This window comes from Dasypus novemcinctus, chromosome 3, assembly GCF_030445035.2.
Source record: "Dasypus novemcinctus isolate mDasNov1 chromosome 3, mDasNov1.1.hap2, whole genome shotgun sequence".
NCBI lineage: Eukaryota > Metazoa > Chordata > Mammalia > Cingulata > Dasypodidae > Dasypus > Dasypus novemcinctus.
Window position 1 is genome coordinate 156,223,192 of NC_080675.1, and position 18,990 is coordinate 156,242,181.

At 49.9% G+C, this 18,990-nt stretch overlaps 1 protein-coding gene across 3 annotated transcripts in view; it reads right to left on the reverse strand.

The window, feature by feature from the left end:
* Positions 1 to 826: 826 nt before the first annotated feature.
* The window catches only part of LRRK1 (leucine rich repeat kinase 1), a 131,175-nt gene continuing 113,011 nt past the window's right edge, over positions 827 to 18,990 (reverse strand). For 2 of the 3 annotated variants that reach the window (XM_004462098.5, XM_058294618.2), the window contains 9 exons: positions 18,592 to 18,789; positions 17,056 to 17,333; positions 14,991 to 15,185; positions 14,190 to 14,341; positions 10,065 to 10,182; positions 8,743 to 8,859; positions 4,879 to 5,714; positions 4,324 to 4,425; positions 827 to 2,170 (listed from right to left, as the gene is read on the reverse strand). In XM_004462098.5, the coding sequence (XP_004462155.2) occupies positions 1,993 to 2,170; positions 4,324 to 4,425; positions 4,879 to 5,714; positions 8,743 to 8,859; positions 10,065 to 10,182; positions 14,190 to 14,341; positions 14,991 to 15,185; positions 17,056 to 17,333; positions 18,592 to 18,789 (2,174 nt within the window). In that variant the 3' untranslated portion in view covers positions 827 to 1,992. Of the gene's footprint in view, positions 2,171 to 3,030; positions 3,197 to 4,323; positions 4,426 to 4,878; positions 5,715 to 8,742; positions 8,860 to 10,064; positions 10,183 to 14,189; positions 14,342 to 14,990; positions 15,186 to 17,055; positions 17,334 to 18,591; positions 18,790 to 18,990 lie in introns of those variants that run through there. The other variant, XM_071214326.1, reaches the window with a different exon arrangement.

Here is an 18,990-nt window from a genome sequence, read left to right on the forward strand (position 1 = left end):
CAACCCTGCGTGGCAGGGCACTCCTTGCGCGCATCAGCACTGCGCATGGGCCAGCTCCATACTGGTCAAGGGGGCCCCGGGTTTGAACTGCGGACCTCCCATGTGGTAGATGGACGCCCTAACCACTGGGCCAAGTCCATTTCCCCCCCTTTCTTTTAAACAATACATTCATTATATCTCAGAGAACAGTTCGCCCCCTTCTTTGGAAAGGCTGGATGGTCTGGCAGGATGGAACATACAAGAATTTGATGACTTGTCTTGACAGAGCGTTAGGCTAATTCCTGCTCAGGGCCATGACAGGCAATGCTGCAAAGATTAGCCTTTCACCGATGTCGCAGGATCAATTCCTCTAGTGGAACTCCTCTGTCAAAGGGTACGTGTGTTTGACATCATGATATCTAAGGGGCCGCCTCAGTGGTGACCACCACCCCTCCACACCCCTGTGTGGATGATGGCATATCCCACTTGGCACTGCCCCATGGAACCCTGCCTTCTCTCCCCATGCCTTCCCCTCCAGCCCTCAGCTCTGGAACTAGCACTGGTGTCTCCCCAGCTGTGCAGGGTGTCCTTGATTCACAAGGCTTCAGCCACACCAGCATGTCATCTGCCTGGCCAATGCAGCAGACTTGCTTCCACCTCAGGACCTTTGCAGGTGCCTGTCCTACCACTTGGTGAGTTCTTTCCTCAGTCCACAGGAATGTCTCCTTCTCATCTCCTGCCTTGGGGCCAGGATGAGACTGCCTATTGCCAGCTTGGGCAGTGAGTAGGACGTGGGTGGGACGAGCTGCCTGTGACCGCAAGCATTTCCACAAACAGAGGCCAGGACTTCTTTCTTAAGGGAGTCTGTTTATTTTCAGATAAATGGAATCACATCTGGCTGCACAGCCCAGAGAATCTTCAGTTTGATTTTTCTATTTTAATTTTAGAAAAGGGTCAACAGTCTGAACCAGAATGCCATCGCACAATCAAACTCCTGTTCTGGGTTAAGGAGTCTTAAATGGCAACACTTGGTAAAGATGTAGGGGTGTGTGTGTGTGCATTATTTATAAAAAAATTTTTTGCCTTTGTACATATACACCAATCCCTCATTAACAATTTCACTTTTTATACTCTGCTGTTCATGTGTTCAGTGAATCTTTTAGCAGATACATAAGTAATGGTAAGAGCCTCCTATGATCTCACAACCAGGGGCCTCACCACCAAGATATTACTTAAATTTAAAAAGTGATATGATAAACAAGATTATGATGTGCAAACAAAGTTTGTGTTCCAGCTGCATCTAAGTTTATTTGACAAAGCTATAAACACAAGGCCTATTCTGAAGGCCTGCTGATTAAGTTACTCCTTCCTTTTGTCGACTGGAAAAGAATGTAAAGAGCTGAAAGGGTGCTCTGGGCTTTCCAGCTGTGTCACTTAAAGGAACTCATTCATTCCCGGCTGGGCCGTGTTCCTTCCTGGCCAAGGGTCTGTCGGTGGGTTTGTCACACTGAGATTTTACCCAGCTAGTGGAGACATCTGATCTCTGCTTACCCAAGCCAGGCCCCGCCCCGGGGACACAGGGCCTTGTGAAATGTGTGGGAGCCTTGAGGCCACAGGGAGAAGGGGCAGGGGTCACACCCTCCTCCCACCCTGCCCCCAACTGCTACCCAGTTGAGAGCTTCTAGTGTAATTCCATCCAAGACCAGGGGCATGAAAATGGATGGAAAGGCCACCTCTGCTGTGACCCAGTCCCGACGGGGGACCCCCTCCCCTGCCCCCAGAAGGGGGACAGAGGCAGCAGGCGGAGGCACTTTCTGATTCCAATCCTGCCTTCCTCTCTTTGGGTGAGGGGAGGCCCTCCACTCCCTGCCCTGCTGCTCACTCTTCAGTGGGTCTTAGCAGCCCGTGGTCCAGGAGAGCTTCATTTTCTGGGTCCTTGGAAGACTGCAGGCTGTGGCCAAGGGGTCAGGCCACAGCCCAGGCTACTGGCCCTGCATGGTGCCACCTCAGGTGTCACCTCCTCTTACGCATGCAGGTTTCCAGCCGGCCCAGCTCCTCGTAAGACTGGTAGAAGATGTCAAACTCCCTGGAGCTCCAGCCCCTCCAGACAGCCAGGCACCACTCAGTGTTTTCGTTCTCGAAGCCACACACAACTGTGTCCCTTGCCACCACAGCTGCGTCCACCAGTGCCCTGTGGAGAGAGGGAGGCTGAGCAAACCACGGGGGTCCTGCCAGGCTGGGCCAGGACCTTTGCCTTGTTGGGAGGGGAGAGCCCAGCTAGAGAAGGGGCCTCTGGCACCCCTACCTGGCCCTACCCATGTGCTCTGTCCACTTGCTACTCCCTGGTGTGTCCGGCCTATGGGCAAAGGCAAAGGGCAGAGGGCATCCCTTCTTGTTCATGGGAAGTATCCTAAGGCACTGACCCCTTGGGGGGTGCTGATGCCAATCAGAGCACACATTCCCTGTGACCGAGGGTCCAGGATACACTGACAATCCTTGAATGCCTACTGGTGAATGGCCCCTGACAAATGCTAAGCTTTAGTTCAATTCCCTTGCCTCTCGGCTCATGTCTTCCTCTCCCACTGAAGCTTCCATAGACTTAGGAAATATAGAGCAAGATATTAGACAGACCAACCTGCTGCGAAAAGTCATTCTCTATTTACATTTTTCAGTTTGACGTTGTGGACTGTTGTGAATGATCTGTGTGTGTGCTGGTTTCCTTGTGGAGAGCAGATGCTCCGTGGCTCCTTAGCCCGGGCTGCATCTCTGCAGGGTCCACTGGTCAGGCACCATCTGCAGCCCCACCCTCCTGGGCCCAGAGTGCCTGTCCTGGCTCCAAGGTCATTACCTGAACTAGTAACCCATAGGCATTGACCAGTCCACAGGCATTGCCGGGCCTCCCAGCTGGTCCCAAGTTCACCAGATGAGCCAGGGTGCCCTTGGGCAGCATCTGGCCTGGTCCGGGGGTCACTGCCTAAACCAGAAAGTCCACAGCCATCACTTGGCCTCCCTACCTGGCTCCAAGGTCACCAGCTAAACACAGGTGTCCTTGGACAGCACCCAGCCTCCCTGCCTCTGGCTCCCTCCTGGCCTTGCACATCATGGCACTTGCTGACTCTTTGCAGAGGGAATAGCCATGTAAGAAGCATCTCAGAAAGCTGGTGGGCTCGAGCCCCTGGGGCCTTCTCTGTAGAGTGTGCGTGGCTCTTTGTAAGACCTGGGTTCAGGGGAACAAATAGAAAAAAGTGCCAGGTAGGCATAAAAGGCAGGCATAACCAGCAGGTTCAGCAGACCTGGTGAGCCACCTGCTTCCAGGAGCTCATCCTGACCCAGGTCACCACACACCACCTCAGCCAGGCTTGGAGGCAAACCTAGCTCTTGCTTCCATCATCACCCACCCAGCCAGGGCCCCTGGCCCCTGGCTGCACGCCGGGAAAGTGTGATGCTGGTAGGCAAGGGGATGGAAGCACCCCAGACATTTCCTGTCATTATCCTATTCTGGGATTCTCCATTCCTGCTCCAATAATTGCACTGACTCACCAACTACAGGGTGAGAACTCACAATGCCAAGAAACAGATTGGAGTGCCCGGGGGGAGTGCTCCGGGGCACACACGCATGTGAAAGGAGGGGACTTTTCACCAGGAAGAGAGATTGTGTGCAGTTGGGAAGTCCATGCCAGGCCCGGAAGCAGCTGCCGGACACTGGGAGCCACTCCCTGGTGGCCCACTGTCCCCCTCAACCTCACACACCTCTCTGGCCTTGTACACTGTGTCCTGGACAGGCTGTCCTGGGCCAGCCTGACCCTCCTGACCATATCTTCCAGCAGCTGGCAGGGAGGCTTGGCTGAGCCCGGGATTGGTAGAGTGGGGACCCCAGGTTCGGCAATGGCATGAAGTGGCGGCACCCATGCTGTCAGGCACCCACCTCCTGCTACTGCTGATGGGTAGTTTGGGGCATCTTGGCAAGAGCTCTCCTGCTTAGGGAGATGGACAGTGAATCACTTGGACTCCCATTTCCTATTGCAGCTAAACTAGCCTGGAGGCCTACCTGAGGTGGGCACCTGGTCTGCAGTGGCACTGGGTACCCTGGCTTTGGCCGGCATTTGTGGAGCCTGTAGAGGCTGCCTGGCTGACCCCATCTTGTGTCCTTTTTGCTTTAGGGCAAGTGGGAGGATGCCAATGTTAATTTGTGGCAGTAAAAGAAGGGCATCAAGGCCATTCTGCAGGGAGATGGCCACTTAGCTTTAGACCCCCAACATCCGTGCCCTGGGGGAGCAGAGCTGGCATGCATGGCCCTTGGGGTCCTGTCCCTGGGTACCTGGAGTAGCCACTTCTCCATCTTACCCGTATGGAGTCAGTTCTCGGGCTTTTAGGACGGCAATGACACGGCCCCGCTGGGCCCCCGACTCCTTTTCCAGGCCAATGACGATAACATCTCCACCACGCCTAAGAAACCAAGACCGAAAGGGGAAGCATTTTGTCCATGGCCAGGCTCCCCTGGGGAAATGGATCTGGTGTGCGGAAAAGCAGGGTTATAAACGGGCCGTCTCTGCTGACGGATTATGTTACCGAGAGGGCCCAGAGGCTGAGGCCGAGAAAAACATTCCCAGTAGGAAATTTAATCACAGTGGACCATGACCCCCCTCTGATTTTGTGGCGCCTGCTGCTCTCCGCTGGAAGATGAGCTTTAGTGCTATTATTGGATTTGCTGAAGACATGGCCCTAGATCACAAAAAGGGAGGACAGCAACCTTCCCAGAAGAATAGCTCTTGATGGATTTCAGCATTATCTTGAAGGACATTTTAGGGTCCCCCTCATCTGCCCTCCCCACCCCCAAAGCAAAAGCAGTCAGTATCCACAGGCCAGCCTGCTTGCCTGCCTGCGTTGCCGGACACGTACCTGGGCACCCAAATGAGGTCTTTCACGGCCAGGATCTTCACGGCCTGCAGGTGCTGGTTGAAGGTGTCCCCATCCATGGGCGTCAGGCCATGCCCAGGCTGGTTAGAGCCAATGTTGAACTCATCCTCGCAGTCCATGGAGAAGGGCATGCTGGAAGAGCTGGCTGGGGAGCTGGGCAGGCTGCCTGGGGACCCGGTGGGTCGGCAGGGTGGGGATGAGGAGTAGGAGGACATGGAGCAATAGTCTGTCAGCGAGTCCTGGTGGGTTAGGACCTGCGTGCCCAGTTCTTTGCTATACATGATGCTCACGCCCGCAAGGCTGTCCCCCGTGGGTTCCTTGGGACTGGCAGCACAGCTGCTTGGGGGCTCAGTCCCCAAAGGGCACACTGGGAACACATCCCGGAGGGGACTGGGGTCTCCACAGAAGTAGCGTGCGCACAGCTGGTAGGTGGCCACGTGGTACATGACCAAGGAATTGGCCCTGTCGTCCAGGCACCAGACCACCTCCTCCCCCCTGCACTCGGAGCTGCAGACGATGGACATGACCACAGAAGGGACTGAGTAGGGCTCCAGCCGCCTGATGATCTCCAGGGCAAAGCAGTCGATGATCAGGAGGCCAGGCCCATTGCTGTACCAGACCTCGGACCCACTGTTGGCCACCTCCATGGCCCGCACGGGGTAAGGGTTCTGCCGCGCGTCCTCGTCGGGAATGCTGAACTTGGCTCTGTTGGCTGTGTGTGAGCACAGGTAGGCACAGCTGTCGTCTGGGGAGCCCCGCATCACTGAGAATGCAGCCACCAGCCCGTCAGCCAGGCCAGCCAGCACTAGGTAGGAATTCTGCAGGAGAGACAGGGACATTGAGTCCTCTCCTCTGACATGTGCTGGGGCTTGAGACGCACCTCCATGCCTAACCCAAGGCCTCCAGACTCTTCAACAGCGGTAGAAGCTCAAGTCTTACTCTAAAGGGACAATCATCAGTACTGTTTACTGTTGACACAGAAAGGCACATAGATTAGTGGAATAGAACTAAACCCACATGTAGGAAATTCAACGGGATAAGGGAATGTCTTTTCAACAGATGGTTCTGGAACAACTGGAGAAACATATAAGAAAATGGATCTTGACCCCCTAATTCACACCATAGACAAAAATTAATTTGATCTAGATTCTAGGCCAAAAAGTGAAAGCTAAAACCATAAAGCTTCTAGAGGAAAAAAATACATGAGGTTCTCCAAAACCTTGGTATAAGCAAATATTTCTGAGAGAAAACACAAAAGGCACTAAACAAAAAAGGGGAAAAAAATTGATAATTAGACTTTATTAGTATGAAAAGCAAGCTATGGCCTGGGAGGAAAGGTTTGCAAATCACAGATTTAAGAAAGAATGTGATCCACCACCATGCGCCACATAAAGGCTCTTTTAAAGATGAGGGGCTGCCAGTGGAAGTGGCTGGACGTGTCCCCCCGGGGGGAGCAGAGCAGGCCAGAAGAGCCACCTCATCTTCCTGGCCCCAAGCAGGAAGGAAACCTGGCACGGAAAGGCCCGGACATGGCACCCAGTGGGGTGTGTGTGAATCCCTGGCCCCCGTAGTCCTGCCGCTGGGCCTCCGCCTGGCCGCCTGGCCATCTGGCACCTGCTCCAGCAGGGAGCTGCCTTCTACTCAGGGACCTCAGGCCTGCCAACCCCCCTCTGCAAGGATCTCCTTCGGAGGCTGGATTGTCATGTTTACTGCTTCTTGCCCGCCGTCCCACTGGACAGAGTGCACTACAAGGGCAAGCCTGTGCTGGCGTGCCCGCCGCCATGTCCTGGTGCAGGAAGGGACCGAGTCTCATTCGTCCCTGAGACCCTGGAATATCACATGGTTCTGTGTATCTCTTTGAGGGCACGTGTTTGCCAAGCATTAAGGTCTTAAAGAATTAAACCAACGCGTGTCAGCACTTCTCGCTCACCACACTCATGCTCCTGGTGCACTAGGCTGAAATGTTTCCTTACCGGCTGGTGTGGATGAGGTCCTTGGGGATCCCACCTCCACCACTTAGCATGTGACGGGGCAGAGGCCCAGGAACAAGGATGGTACCGAAGGCTTGGCCCCACCGCAAGGACTCCCCAGAGCTGCTGAGTGGAGCGCATCTGGATCCCAGCTTAGACGGCCGAGCAGGGTCGGGGAGGGGTGGGGAAAAACTCACAGGAACAAAGGAGGAGCCCGGGTGCAGGTGGGGAGCCAGGTCCCTCGCCTGCATGCAAGGGCCCATGACAGAAAGGCTTCTTGTTGGGAGCTGGGTGACTCGGGGAGGTTGGACCAACAAGACAAGGCTGTACCCCAGCCTCAAGCTCACAGCAAGGTCAATAAAAACCCTCAGGAGTTTTATCGAGATCCATCTTTGGATTCTCACGACAGCCAGCAGCCAAGGGGCAGAGTCTATTTGTAGTCGCCGGCCTGGGCCCAGCGGGGCTGAGTGTGAGCGTGCGTGCCTGTGTGCGTGTGTACGAGCAGGCAGGGAGCTGCCTTGGCGGCTGTGGGCAGGCCAGCCTGGGCAGGGCAGGCACCCTTGCACAGGTAGGCTCTGCACAGAGCCGGCTTTATTCCCTCTGGTTGCGCGGGAGGGGGTGCCCAAGCCTGGCCAGAGATGGCCTGAAATAAGGCTTTGTGTTGTGTTCTCTATGCTCTGGGGCCAGCCCTGTCCAGAGTGGGGCCACGGACAGAAAAGGCTCTAAGGCTAACTTCATACTTCATTTTATTTTTTTTTCAACTGGGCGGAGAGAAGAGCACATATATTTCGCTACCGTCGGGAAGCAATAATAACAGTGCTCCTATTTACTGACTGCTTGCTCTGGGCAGGCGCCAAGGCCAAGAGCTTTGAGTCTGTTAGGCCTTGAGGTCCTTCCCACAATCTCTTATTATTTCCACTTTACGGTGGAAAAGACTGGGATTAGAGGATGGCAGTCAATGTGTTTTTAACAAAGCAATGCCATATTCCTCGAGATGGAATTCTCATGGCTCAGGAATATCCATCCATCCATCCATCCATCCATCCATCCATCCATCCATCCATCCATCCATCCAATAAGCACTCCTTGAACATTTACCATGTGCAAAGAGCTTGCATGCTGCAAAACTGACACCTCCCCACAGAGTCAGCAGAGCATGAACAGAGGCTGGGCATAGGGGAGGCTGGTGGATTCTGGGTACAGGGGAAGAGGCCTCAGCAGTTGAGTGTCTGGAGGTGTGTGTGGGGGGGCACCCCAGAGGAGGGCTCACTGTAGCAGGTCTTGAGAACTGAGCCAGTTACTGTGGTCAAGAGGTGAGTGTGGAGGGCTGTCCCTAGCAGAGGAAGGTGTGCGTGTGCCCTAAGTCACAGTGGGACCATGGAGGAGAGGAGTCTGTGGGCCCTATTGGATGCAGAGGCGAGAGTCTGGGATCACCTTTGAGCCCTGGAGAGGAGGCAGAGATGCGGGAAGTAGGACGTGCTGCCCCAGGGGCAGCCACTGGTATCACAAGGAGATGAGGCACACACGTGCAACAGCTCATTTGCACCTTTGGCAAACTATTTCACCACCATCAGGGGCTGTGGACTTTGCATGAGACAGCCAAAGTCTCCAGTTATCCCTCAGTTTTACCAGTCATGTAGGATTTTGCAAACTGGGAAAAGTGTTAAGTGATGGCCCTGGGATGCCGTGAACTTTCCTCCCTGCTTTCTAAGGCTGGCTTTGACCTGGATTTGGTGGTCCAAGTGTATGGGGCTCGACTGTTCCTGTCCCTTACCTTCCCTACCCTCCAGTGGCCACAGGCCATTCCCAGCCAGGAGACCCACCCAGACTGAAGAGTGAAGTCAGACTGCTCACCTGCCTTCCCCCCTCACCTCACCTTTTTAATGACAGGCACTGCCAGGAAGCAGGTGACCACGGCTGGGGTGTCCAGGGCCTTCTGAGGTGTGTTTAAGGGGCACATGCCTTTGAGGCTGTAAATGTAGATCTTCTGGTCCTGTAGGTGCAGATGAAGCAGGGGTGAGAGCTGGTTGGAAGACCTTGTCTAGGGGGATACACTCGGTCTGGGTAATTCCTTTTGAGCCTTAAAAGGTAACTTTTTTTTTTTTAAGGAGGTACCAGGGATTGAACCTGGGACCTCGTACATGTGAGGTAGGTGCTCAACCACTGAGCTACACCTGCTTCCTGGAAACCTCTTTTGAATCTTTCTGCTTGGTAACTTACATACATATTTCTGTTCTTTGTAGAAAATCCAAGAAACACAGTATAGTCTAAAGAAGAAAAGTAAAAAAGCCATAATCCATTACTCAGAGAAAACTACTTCTGGGATTTGGGGGGGGACGCTTATCCTTCCAGAAATTTCTGTGGGTATGTGTGTGTATGCGTTACAAACAAAAGTGATACCATGCTACAATTCTGTTTGCACTTTTCTTTCCACATAATGGTACATGGTAGGCAGAGCCCCATATCCTACCCTAGTCCATGAGAGAACCACGCTCAAGTACCTCTGGGCTATCTGTCCCTTGGATGTATCTTAGACTATTTTGCTGTTACATGTTTAGTCTGTTTCCATGCTTTCACTACTATAAATTATTCTGGAAGGAACATTCTTATAAAACTGTGTGTGTGTGCATGCTGATTATGTCCTTAGAAAACATTCTTAAAACGGAAGTGACTGAGGTTCAAGCAGTACACACTTAAGAGCTTTCTGCAACATATCTGAACCACATTTTCAAACCACCATCCAGCAAGGTTGCACAGTTCAACCCCTCACCAGCAATTTCTGGGCAGTCCTTTTCCTGCATTCTTCTCTAGATTCTTGGAAGACAAGCCCCTGGCCTTCCCCTGACTTCCCTGACGTGAAGGCACAAAGGCCTTCGGAGCTGAAAGGATCTGCAGTGCACAGGCCAAGCAGTGTTACTGCAAGTCCAGTCACCTCACCAACCTCCTGGGCTCCTCCTCCCTGCTGAGATTCCACCCTTGAGAGTTGGTGTGCTGGATTCCCAACGTGGGGTGCACCAGGCAATATGGAGCTGCCTCTGGGGGTCTCCCAGGTAATGAGCCAGGGTAGAGGATGCTAAAAACATGTTTATTCATTGTTTATCTGAACTCAGGTTTACCTGGGCACCTGGTGTTTTTATTTGCTCCCTGGGGACCCCAGCTCCCGGGCGCCCTGCCCCCCAATCCCGCATTGATGGCTACCTCGGTCGCGGTCCACAGCGAACTCTGGACCTTGATCTGGCAGCGCAGCCTCATGCCCGCACAGCTCATCCTCTGAACTTCCAGAAGGCCCTTCTCTGTGTTCACCACTGTGTAGTTCCTGTAAGTATGACAAAGGCATGATCAGTTCGGGGGGCCAGAGGCTGTCTCCTGCCTTCCCTTGCCAGTGTCACAGGAGTATGCCAGGCCTTGTCCCCTCCCTGGGGACTGGGCAGTGAGCCGTCTCATGGCCCTGCTCCTGGAGAAGCAGGGGGCGCCTCTTCAGAACCCTGGAGCTGAGCTGGGTGCTGCCTACTTCATAGGGCTCAAACATTTCAGGTGGTGAAAGGTCATTCCTGATGAGAAGAATGAATCTCCTCTTTCTGCAGCCTTTGAGGGTACTAAGAGTCACCCCCGGCCTGAAAAGGACACCATCACCTCTACCAGGCCATATGCTGCCCCCTCGCTCCTCCCCACCCCGGGAACGTGTGGAGCCCTTTGCTGGCAGAATGGACAATGCCGAGGCGAAGGGCAAGATGGGTAGATTTCAGAGAATGGGCCAGCGGACCTTAAAAGGGGCCCTCTGAGAGCTAATGAAAAGCTGCCATTATTGAAAGTGGTTCACCAGGCATGGCATGGGGCCATGGCTCTATACCCCCCATCCCCCAGTCCTGCTTTCTCCCACCCCCTCCACTGCTTTCCAGGAGACTGTTTATCATGCCCATTGCAGAGAAGAAGAAATCGAGGCCAGGAGGAGTAAGTTATTTACCCCAAATCATACAGGTCTTTTCCTCTATCTAAGAGAATAGGTCAAGTTAGTGGAGAGGAGGGTTCAATTGAAATTTTTTCTTTCCATTGGATTTTGGAAAACTTTTCCATCATTGACAGCTAACACACATTTGCAGATTATGGAAAAATGTGAAAAAGAAATCCCAGCAAGCAGAAATTTTTTTTTTAAGATTTATTTTATTTCTTCCCCTCCCTTTGTTCCCCCCATCATCTGCTCTCTGTGTTCATTTGCTGTGTGTTCTTCTGTGCCTGCTTGTATTCTCATTAGGCAGCTCTGGGAACCAATCCTGGGACCCTCCGGAGTGGGAGAGAGGTGATTACTCTCTTGCTCCACCTCAGCTCCCTTTTCTGCTACATCTTCTTATTTTCTCTCCTCTGTGTCTCTTGTTGCATCATCTTGCTGTGCCAGTTCTCCGCATTGGCCAGCACTCCTGCACAGGGCAGGTTTCCTAAGTATGGCGGCGTTCCCACACAGAGCAGCACTCTGCGTGGGCCAGCTTGCCACGTGGGCCAGCTTGCCCTCAGGCATCGAACCCTGGACCTCTTACATGTAGATGGGAGCCCAATTGGTTGAGCCACATCCGTTTCCCAGAAATTTTTTTCATAGTTATATCTTCCCCCTTTTTCAGTCTTTTTTTCTATGCATTTCAAAAGTTAAATGAGAATATTATAAGTAGCTTTACATTTTACTTCAAAAAAACTTGAAAATTATAGAAAAGCATAAAGGATAATATGTCCTTCTTCCCTCCAATCAGGATTTTGTCATTATTTGTATCCTGCCTATCTACTCTTTCTCTTTCCATCCCTTTTCTTTCCCTTTCTTAATTAATAGAACATCACACATAAATGTCAAATAGCCCTTCATCCCATCCCTAATCTCATGGCCCCTCACCGCCATCACTTTGCTCCGAATCATTCATGAGCACCTGGGCTTTCCCTAGTCCTAGATGTACAACTACTTGTTCAGAGGGTAGCAGCATTTTTAAGGCACTTGATCCATACTGACAGACTTTTTCAGAAGGGTGTGCAAATTTACGTGCTCACCAGCAGATGTGAGACTTCCTCAGCAGCACTGTGATTGTCTTAAAAAATTTGCCAATAGACAAAAAAATAAAAAGTCCACTTGTAGGTTGAATGCAGTTCTTTGATTATTAGTAAGTCCAAATGTTAAAAAATTATGTTTATTGTCCTCTGTTTATCCTTTTCAAATAATATTCATGGCTCTTGACTATTTTACTATTAAGATTTTGGTACTGTTTTTCATTGATTTTTAAGAATCGTTTATCTTGGTTGGTGGTCTTTTCCAGTCTTTTCAATGGGTAGAGTTAGGTTATATGAATTGATTTTTCTTAAAGGTAGAAAACATCATGAGTTTATCCAGTTTAAATTCAGAATAACAGGATTTAAACTTCCTCAATCTTATATCTGTTTTCTCTTTCACCTATGATGAAAATTATGGTTTCTGATAATATTAATATACTTACTAACTTCACCACACAATCAGAAGCAATGTCTTAAAATAACAATAACAGCAACATGAGCAATATAATTCCTGAAAACTGTTCATATATTTATACACATATATATTTGGGGGGGTGGGGAGGGCTTTGTTTTTTGTCCTTAAGCAATATCCCATCAGGAGCAGAATCCATTGCTGTGATTTAGAGAGATTTATTTCTTAAGAGCACTATTTCTTAGAGTCTGTCTTGTGTCTCAGCCACCCAGTACCATAAAATCTGATGTAAACCTCATAAAGACTGACCTAAGGAAACAGCTTATTATGGCTCCAGCTTCCCCTTCTCTAAGACTTACCTGATTTTTTTTTAAAGATTTATTTTATTTTTTATTCTCTACCCCCCTTGTTGTTTGTGCTTGCTGTCTGCTTGTGTCCATTGCTGTGTGCGCTCTGTCTGCTTGTCTTCTCTTTAGGAGGTACAGGGAACCAAACCCGGGACCTCCTGTGTGGGAGAGAACCTGGGACCTCCTGTGTGCTGCTTTGTTGTGTCTCTCATTGTCTCTCTTCTTTATGTCTCCTTGTGTCAGCTTGCTGTGCCTGCCTGTTGCGCCAGCTCGCTGTCTTGCTCATCTTCTCCAGGAAGCACCCAGGAAGGAGCTCAGTTGCTTGAGCAACATCCACTTCCCGAGCCTTATCTGATTTTACCACCTGCAAACATTTGCCCCTCTGCTTATTGGAATACAATCTATGCTGTCTTGCTTCAGAAGATATTGCACTGGGCAGATGGAAAAGACAACGTATTCTGGTCCAGACTCCAGGGGCTCACACACATGGTGGGTTCTCAGGGCTTTCTGTAGCTTTGATGCTATCTCCCAGTACCCCAATCTCATGAACCTGCAATCCCCTTCTCTTTCCTCCACCCACGGTCACCCCCCAGATCTTGTCTTTACTAATAGTTGCACCCCTTCCACAAACTCTGGGTCAGTCACTCTGCTGTCTGACCACAATCTCCTACTTTTTATGGCTTCCTTCACCAATTACTACAACTATCAACAGTTTTTTGTTTTTTAATATGCCAAGACCCAGGATCCTTTGATACTCACCCATTTTATGGCCTCACTTAGGTTCCATGGTCCATCTCTATAATCATTCTCTTGAATATTATATGCCCTCAACTCCTGCCCCCTCTCTCTTTCTGGGCAAAACTCTGACTCAGCTTCAAATCAACCTCATGGTCTGTCCTATCATCTGGGGTAGCAGAATGTGGCTGGAGAAAGATCTATTACCTTGCTTGCTGGTCTTGTTACCAATGCATGGCCTCTAACCTCAAGTGGGCCTCAGTACACCTGCAGTCACCTGGACTTTCCCTTGCCTTAATGCCTGTTTCATACCTTCTCTTTTCTTCTCAAATATCCAACACCTCCTCCCCACTCTCATCCTTCCTGCCACTTTGCTAAGGAAAAAGATATACTGAGAAGGGAATGCCCACAATCTTTTATTTAAAAGGAACCCTCCCACTTTTGCTCTTTATCCCTTTTCCCTTCCCTCGTACCTACTCAAGGCCCTCACCCAGGAACTAACTCTCCTCCCTCCTCTACCCACATCATCCTTTATTGCCGCACCAGTCAAGTTGCAAATAACTCTCACCTTAAAACAACCCCTCCCTTGACCCCACAGGCCCCTGGCAGACATCACCCTTTCCTTTGCTCCTCTTAACGACAAAACTCTGAAAGGGTGGTCTAGATGAGCAGGCCCCAATCAGGCTTCCCACCCCACTGTCCACTGAAACAACTCTCCTCCAGGCCACTGTTGACCCTGTGCTGCCAAATGCCAAGGTCACTTCTCAGAAACACAGGCAGGACACTGTGGGGCTCAGGGGTTACCTGGACTCCTCTTTGCCATCCCAAAACACCACGGTGTACTCCTGGCCCTGGGATGAGAAGAAAGACGTCTGCTTCCCGCACGGCAGCATGTACATGAAGGTGGAGAAGGTGGGGTCCTTCATCTGGCTCACCACGGACAAAGCCAGGGGCCGCTGGGGGAAGAGAGGCCACCAGGAGGTGAGCAAGGGGCACTCGCACCCAGATTGCTTGAAACAGGATCAAAAAGTGGGGCCCTGGCCATGGGAACTTGATACTCATCTGGGCAGGTCAGCCTAATACTCCCACACTGAGTACATACCATTTTGCAAAGAATGTTCCTCTGACTTCACTTACTTCCAATACATTAAAACTCTTGTGCCAACTAATTTAATAAATGAGTTTTAACCATGAAACAACTGGTCTTTTCCAGAAAATGACAATATGACCCCTGCTTCTCATGAACAAACATTTCCCTGGTTCCTTTACAAAGAGATACATTCTTTCTGCTCTGGCATGGCAACTAACTTGTTATAAAAGGGCTTGGTATATTTTGTTTGTTTTCATGATGACATAAGGGAGGAAACGGAAGTTCATTTTTCCTGAGAGTGTCATGCACATAAAGAAAATGAGACTGGATATTTTAGGAGCAGGAAAATATCTCTTTCTAGGAGCAGTGAGCAGGGAAGGGTCATTTGCAATGACACTAGACGCTTAGTGAACAGTGGGTAGGCTGCCAGCTACACGCGACATGCTCTGGAGACCCATAACTTGAAAATAGTGTAGGAAGCCCTTGGCCCACCAGTTTCTTTGCTCCTAAGATACCTTCTCAGGTTTGGTGTCCCAGCACTCCATCATGAGTGCCTGCAGCCGATGGAACTGCACTTCCTCTGGCTGTCCCAGCACTGGGCGGATGCCCTTAGACAGCTTCTTGGCAATCTGAAGCTGGTGGTGGCCCAGCGCAGGCCGCTGTCCTGATAGCAACTCGTAAAGCACCATTCCGTAGGAGAACATGTCTACCTGGGCAGAGAGGTAAGCTGAATCAGGTCCCCTGCCAAGGTCCAGCAGCTTTCTCAAGCTGGCCCTGATGTGGATGGAGAGAGCAGACAAGGAAAACACTAGCCCTTGTGCAAAGGGAGACCATTATCAATCCATCCACCAATCCATCCACCTATTTCCACTGTCCAACTAGCTGATCATCTAACCACCTGTCCTCTTCTCCATTTACCCATCCATCTTCCCCTCCATCTATCCACCCATCCAACCATCCACTTATCCAATCCATTCATCCACTCATTTTTCTATCCATCCATCCCATCCATCTAACCTCCCATCCATCTATCCATCCATCCATCCATTCATCCATCCATCCATCCATCTCTCATCCACCAGTAAATCCATCTCCCATCCATCCATCCATCCATTCATACATATATCTCCTGTCTATCCATCTAACCAACCATCCACCCATCCATTTCTCATCCATCCATCCATCCATCCATCCATCCATCCATCCATCCTTCCATTCATCTATCCATTCATTCATTAATCAACCCAGTCATATAAACATTCATTGAGAACTTGCTAACTGGCTCTGAGTAAAGGCTCCAAGGATGCCATGTCCTTACCCTTGAGTATCAAGACAAGGTAGGAAAACAAAGACATTCAGCTTAATATGCTCATTACTAAGAGAGCAATGTATGCAAAGTATAAAAGTGGGGGTGTCTCTTAGATCAAACCATGTTGACTCCTCTAATTTTAATATCATTAAAAGGACTAGCAAGGAAAGAATTATACAGGACCCTGTAATGGTCAAGATATAACTTTGTAGCAGGAAAATAGCTAAGATAGAGCTGAGGATTTTCAATGTAACAGTTCATATTATAATCTTAGTTTCAAGATAAACACAAGGGGTTTTGTCTAAGTCACTTGCTTCAAAGAAGTTCTTACTTTTGTTGCTCTGTCAGTGTCCCATCTTCAAATCATCAAAACATAAGAAATTATAAAGGGAGTTTCAATTCTGGGTAATTAATTAATGAAGGCTGGCACCAAATGCAACATAGGCATTGTAAGATGATTTCAAGTTGTCTATTTGCCTGCATCTGACCAAAGAAGTACTGGGAAGGAAGACAAAAATTTAGCCATCTTTTCAGCTGAGGTCCTTGCTTGCCCTGCCACAATTTGCTCTTTTCTTCTGGCCTGGACAATGCTGCGTTGGCTATCTCTGGCACTAGATTCACCTAGTACCTTGCAGTTAGCCCTATGGCCTAGGACTCTGCCAACCTGGACCAGATGCCTGCAACCTCTGCCTGGCCTGATCATGTGACCATCTGTCCTCTCCATTTATCCATCTATCCTTCCACTAATCCATTTCCTGTCTGTCTGTCCATCCATCCACTATCCAACCATCCATCCATCCATCCATTCATCTATCCACCCATCTCCCATTCATCCATCCATTCTCCTATTCACCTATCTATCCTTATGACTGCCTGGAAGGCTAGTTTTCTCTCCCCTTCTCCCCATTTTACACATTTAAACGGCAGATTTGGTACTCAAATCCAGACCCTGTGAATACTTGAACTCTTTGCCCACTGTGTTTCCAGTCTGCACAATGTCTCTGAATGGAGAATAAGCCACTGCTCCTAAAACTAAGGAGAAGCCAGTCTTGGCCCTTGCTGCAAAGACAGAGGCTCTTATACCCTTCTGGTTTGAGTCAGAGCCTCCCTCGTTGAGTACAGGCAAGGGAGAAAAGCATGCTAGGTGCACACTGGGCTCTGAAGCTGCAGGTGCCTTCAGGCTGGCTTGGCCAGCCTCAGCCTGAACAGGGCCACCTGTGGTATGGGATTGGGCCTGGGGTGGGGCCAGTCGTGGAGGCCTGGACAGGTACCTTCTCATCATATACAATGCGAGGCCTGATCTCGGGAGCCTGGTAGCCGGGCGTGCCCTCCACACCAAGGGCGCCCTCGTGGAATGACTGCCGCGAGATCCCATAGTCGGACAGCTTGATGTTGATATGTTCCTTGATGTCGAGGGACCAGACCAGAATGTTGTCTGACTTCAAGTCACAGAATATGATGTTCTTCTTGTGCAGGTAGGCTAGGCCGGAGGCAATCTGGTAAGCTATTTTTTGGGTGAGCATGTGTCCCAGGGGCATAAAAGAAGAATCTTTGCAAACAAAACAAAACAAGACATTAAGTTATCCTAACAACTGTCTCCCTTTCTTCCCCTCCAAATACTCCAAATAGTGACACATTTTCAACATTCTCCATGCAGGATGCCAGAAAGGCACAAAAAATGATCTTCCTCAGTGAAATGTTGTTTAGATTAAAAGGCCTGTCCACAGAACTCCAATCATGGTGTCTCACACCTGGAGTTATTTTTACTGAAACAGCAAGGACTCACAATTTCTAAGAGTTAATCTCAGACCAAAGTTGCCATATTATCAACCTCATTAAGGGAAAAAAAATTCCCTTTCATTGAGGGAAGAATGGTTTAAAAAAAAAATGACTTTTTTGGAAAATACATTAATTTTACTGAGGGGATATATATATATTTTTTAAACATCAAAATAACATACCAAGGCATGAATGACAACACTTTGCTTTCTCCAAGTTCCCTCCAAACCCAACTGTAATCCCCAAATGAGCATATTCTCCATGAAAATACAAAATTTCAAAGGACTAGAGTCTTATTTTCCAGAAACTAAATGATGACATTCATTTTAGTAGTAACTAACAGCCACTCTTCTGGATGTTATATTTCTTTAAATTTTTACCATGAGGATAATTGTATCATCAGTGTCTCAAACCAACATGATTTCGCCCCCCATTCTTTTAGGCAATTTAAATTCTCCTCTCAATCACATTTCCTGTAACATATTTGGAGGCATCTATACTTTGTCCTCAGTTAATTAACTGAGGACATCTACACTGGATAGAAAAAAATGGTTGATTTTAATGGCATTTCTTCTTTCTCCCTCTATCAGCTCTTTGGAGTTGAGTTACCCATTATTATTTTAAAATGTAGTTTAAAAATGAAATATGATAAAAACGGACTGGGGGAGGGGATGGATCTCAGATTTTTAACATATATGGTGCAGGCTTCCTGGGGCCGCCTAATTTGATGCTCAGCTTTTGGGATTATGGCAGTGAACCAGGATTTGGAAGCTGGACCGTCTGCCTCCGAGGTGGAGCTGCTCTGGCCTTGCCACCACCACTCCAGAAAGGCCCTGGCCGGGCACCTCTCTGCACACTCAGGGAGCCAGGCTGGCTGAGACCCAGAGGCCCTAAACCCACACCCAGGCCAGCTGGACTGGGGAAGAGGGACCACGCAGGCCTGCCTTGTCCGCCATGGCCTCTGCTGGCCTCCTTGGCTTCCTTGGGCCACTGGGGGGTCTGGGTCAGGCAGAGCCACACACTGGTACCTTTGGCATTTTCGGAGAGGACGGTGTTGAGGCTGCCGAGTGGGGCCAGCTCCAGGGCAAAGCACAGTGGGTGGATGCTGATGCCGATGAGGGACACAATGCAGGGGTGCTGCAGGGCGTGCAGCATGCTGGCCTCCTGCCGGAACTCTGAGAAGTTCTTCATGGCATCCATGGCCCGCAGGTGCCGCAGCATGGTGTCTGAGGGGGAGAGGGAACGCTAGCTGTGGGCGCCTGTTGGCCACACTCAGACCCGCCTGACAGGGACTTATGGGAGCACAGGTGTGGCTCAAGATTTACATTTTAAAGTCATTCATCATCTCAGGGATGGCACACATTGTCACCAAGAATTTGAACCCAAACAATGCCGCAGAGGCATTCCAGCAAGTTGTTACAGAACCA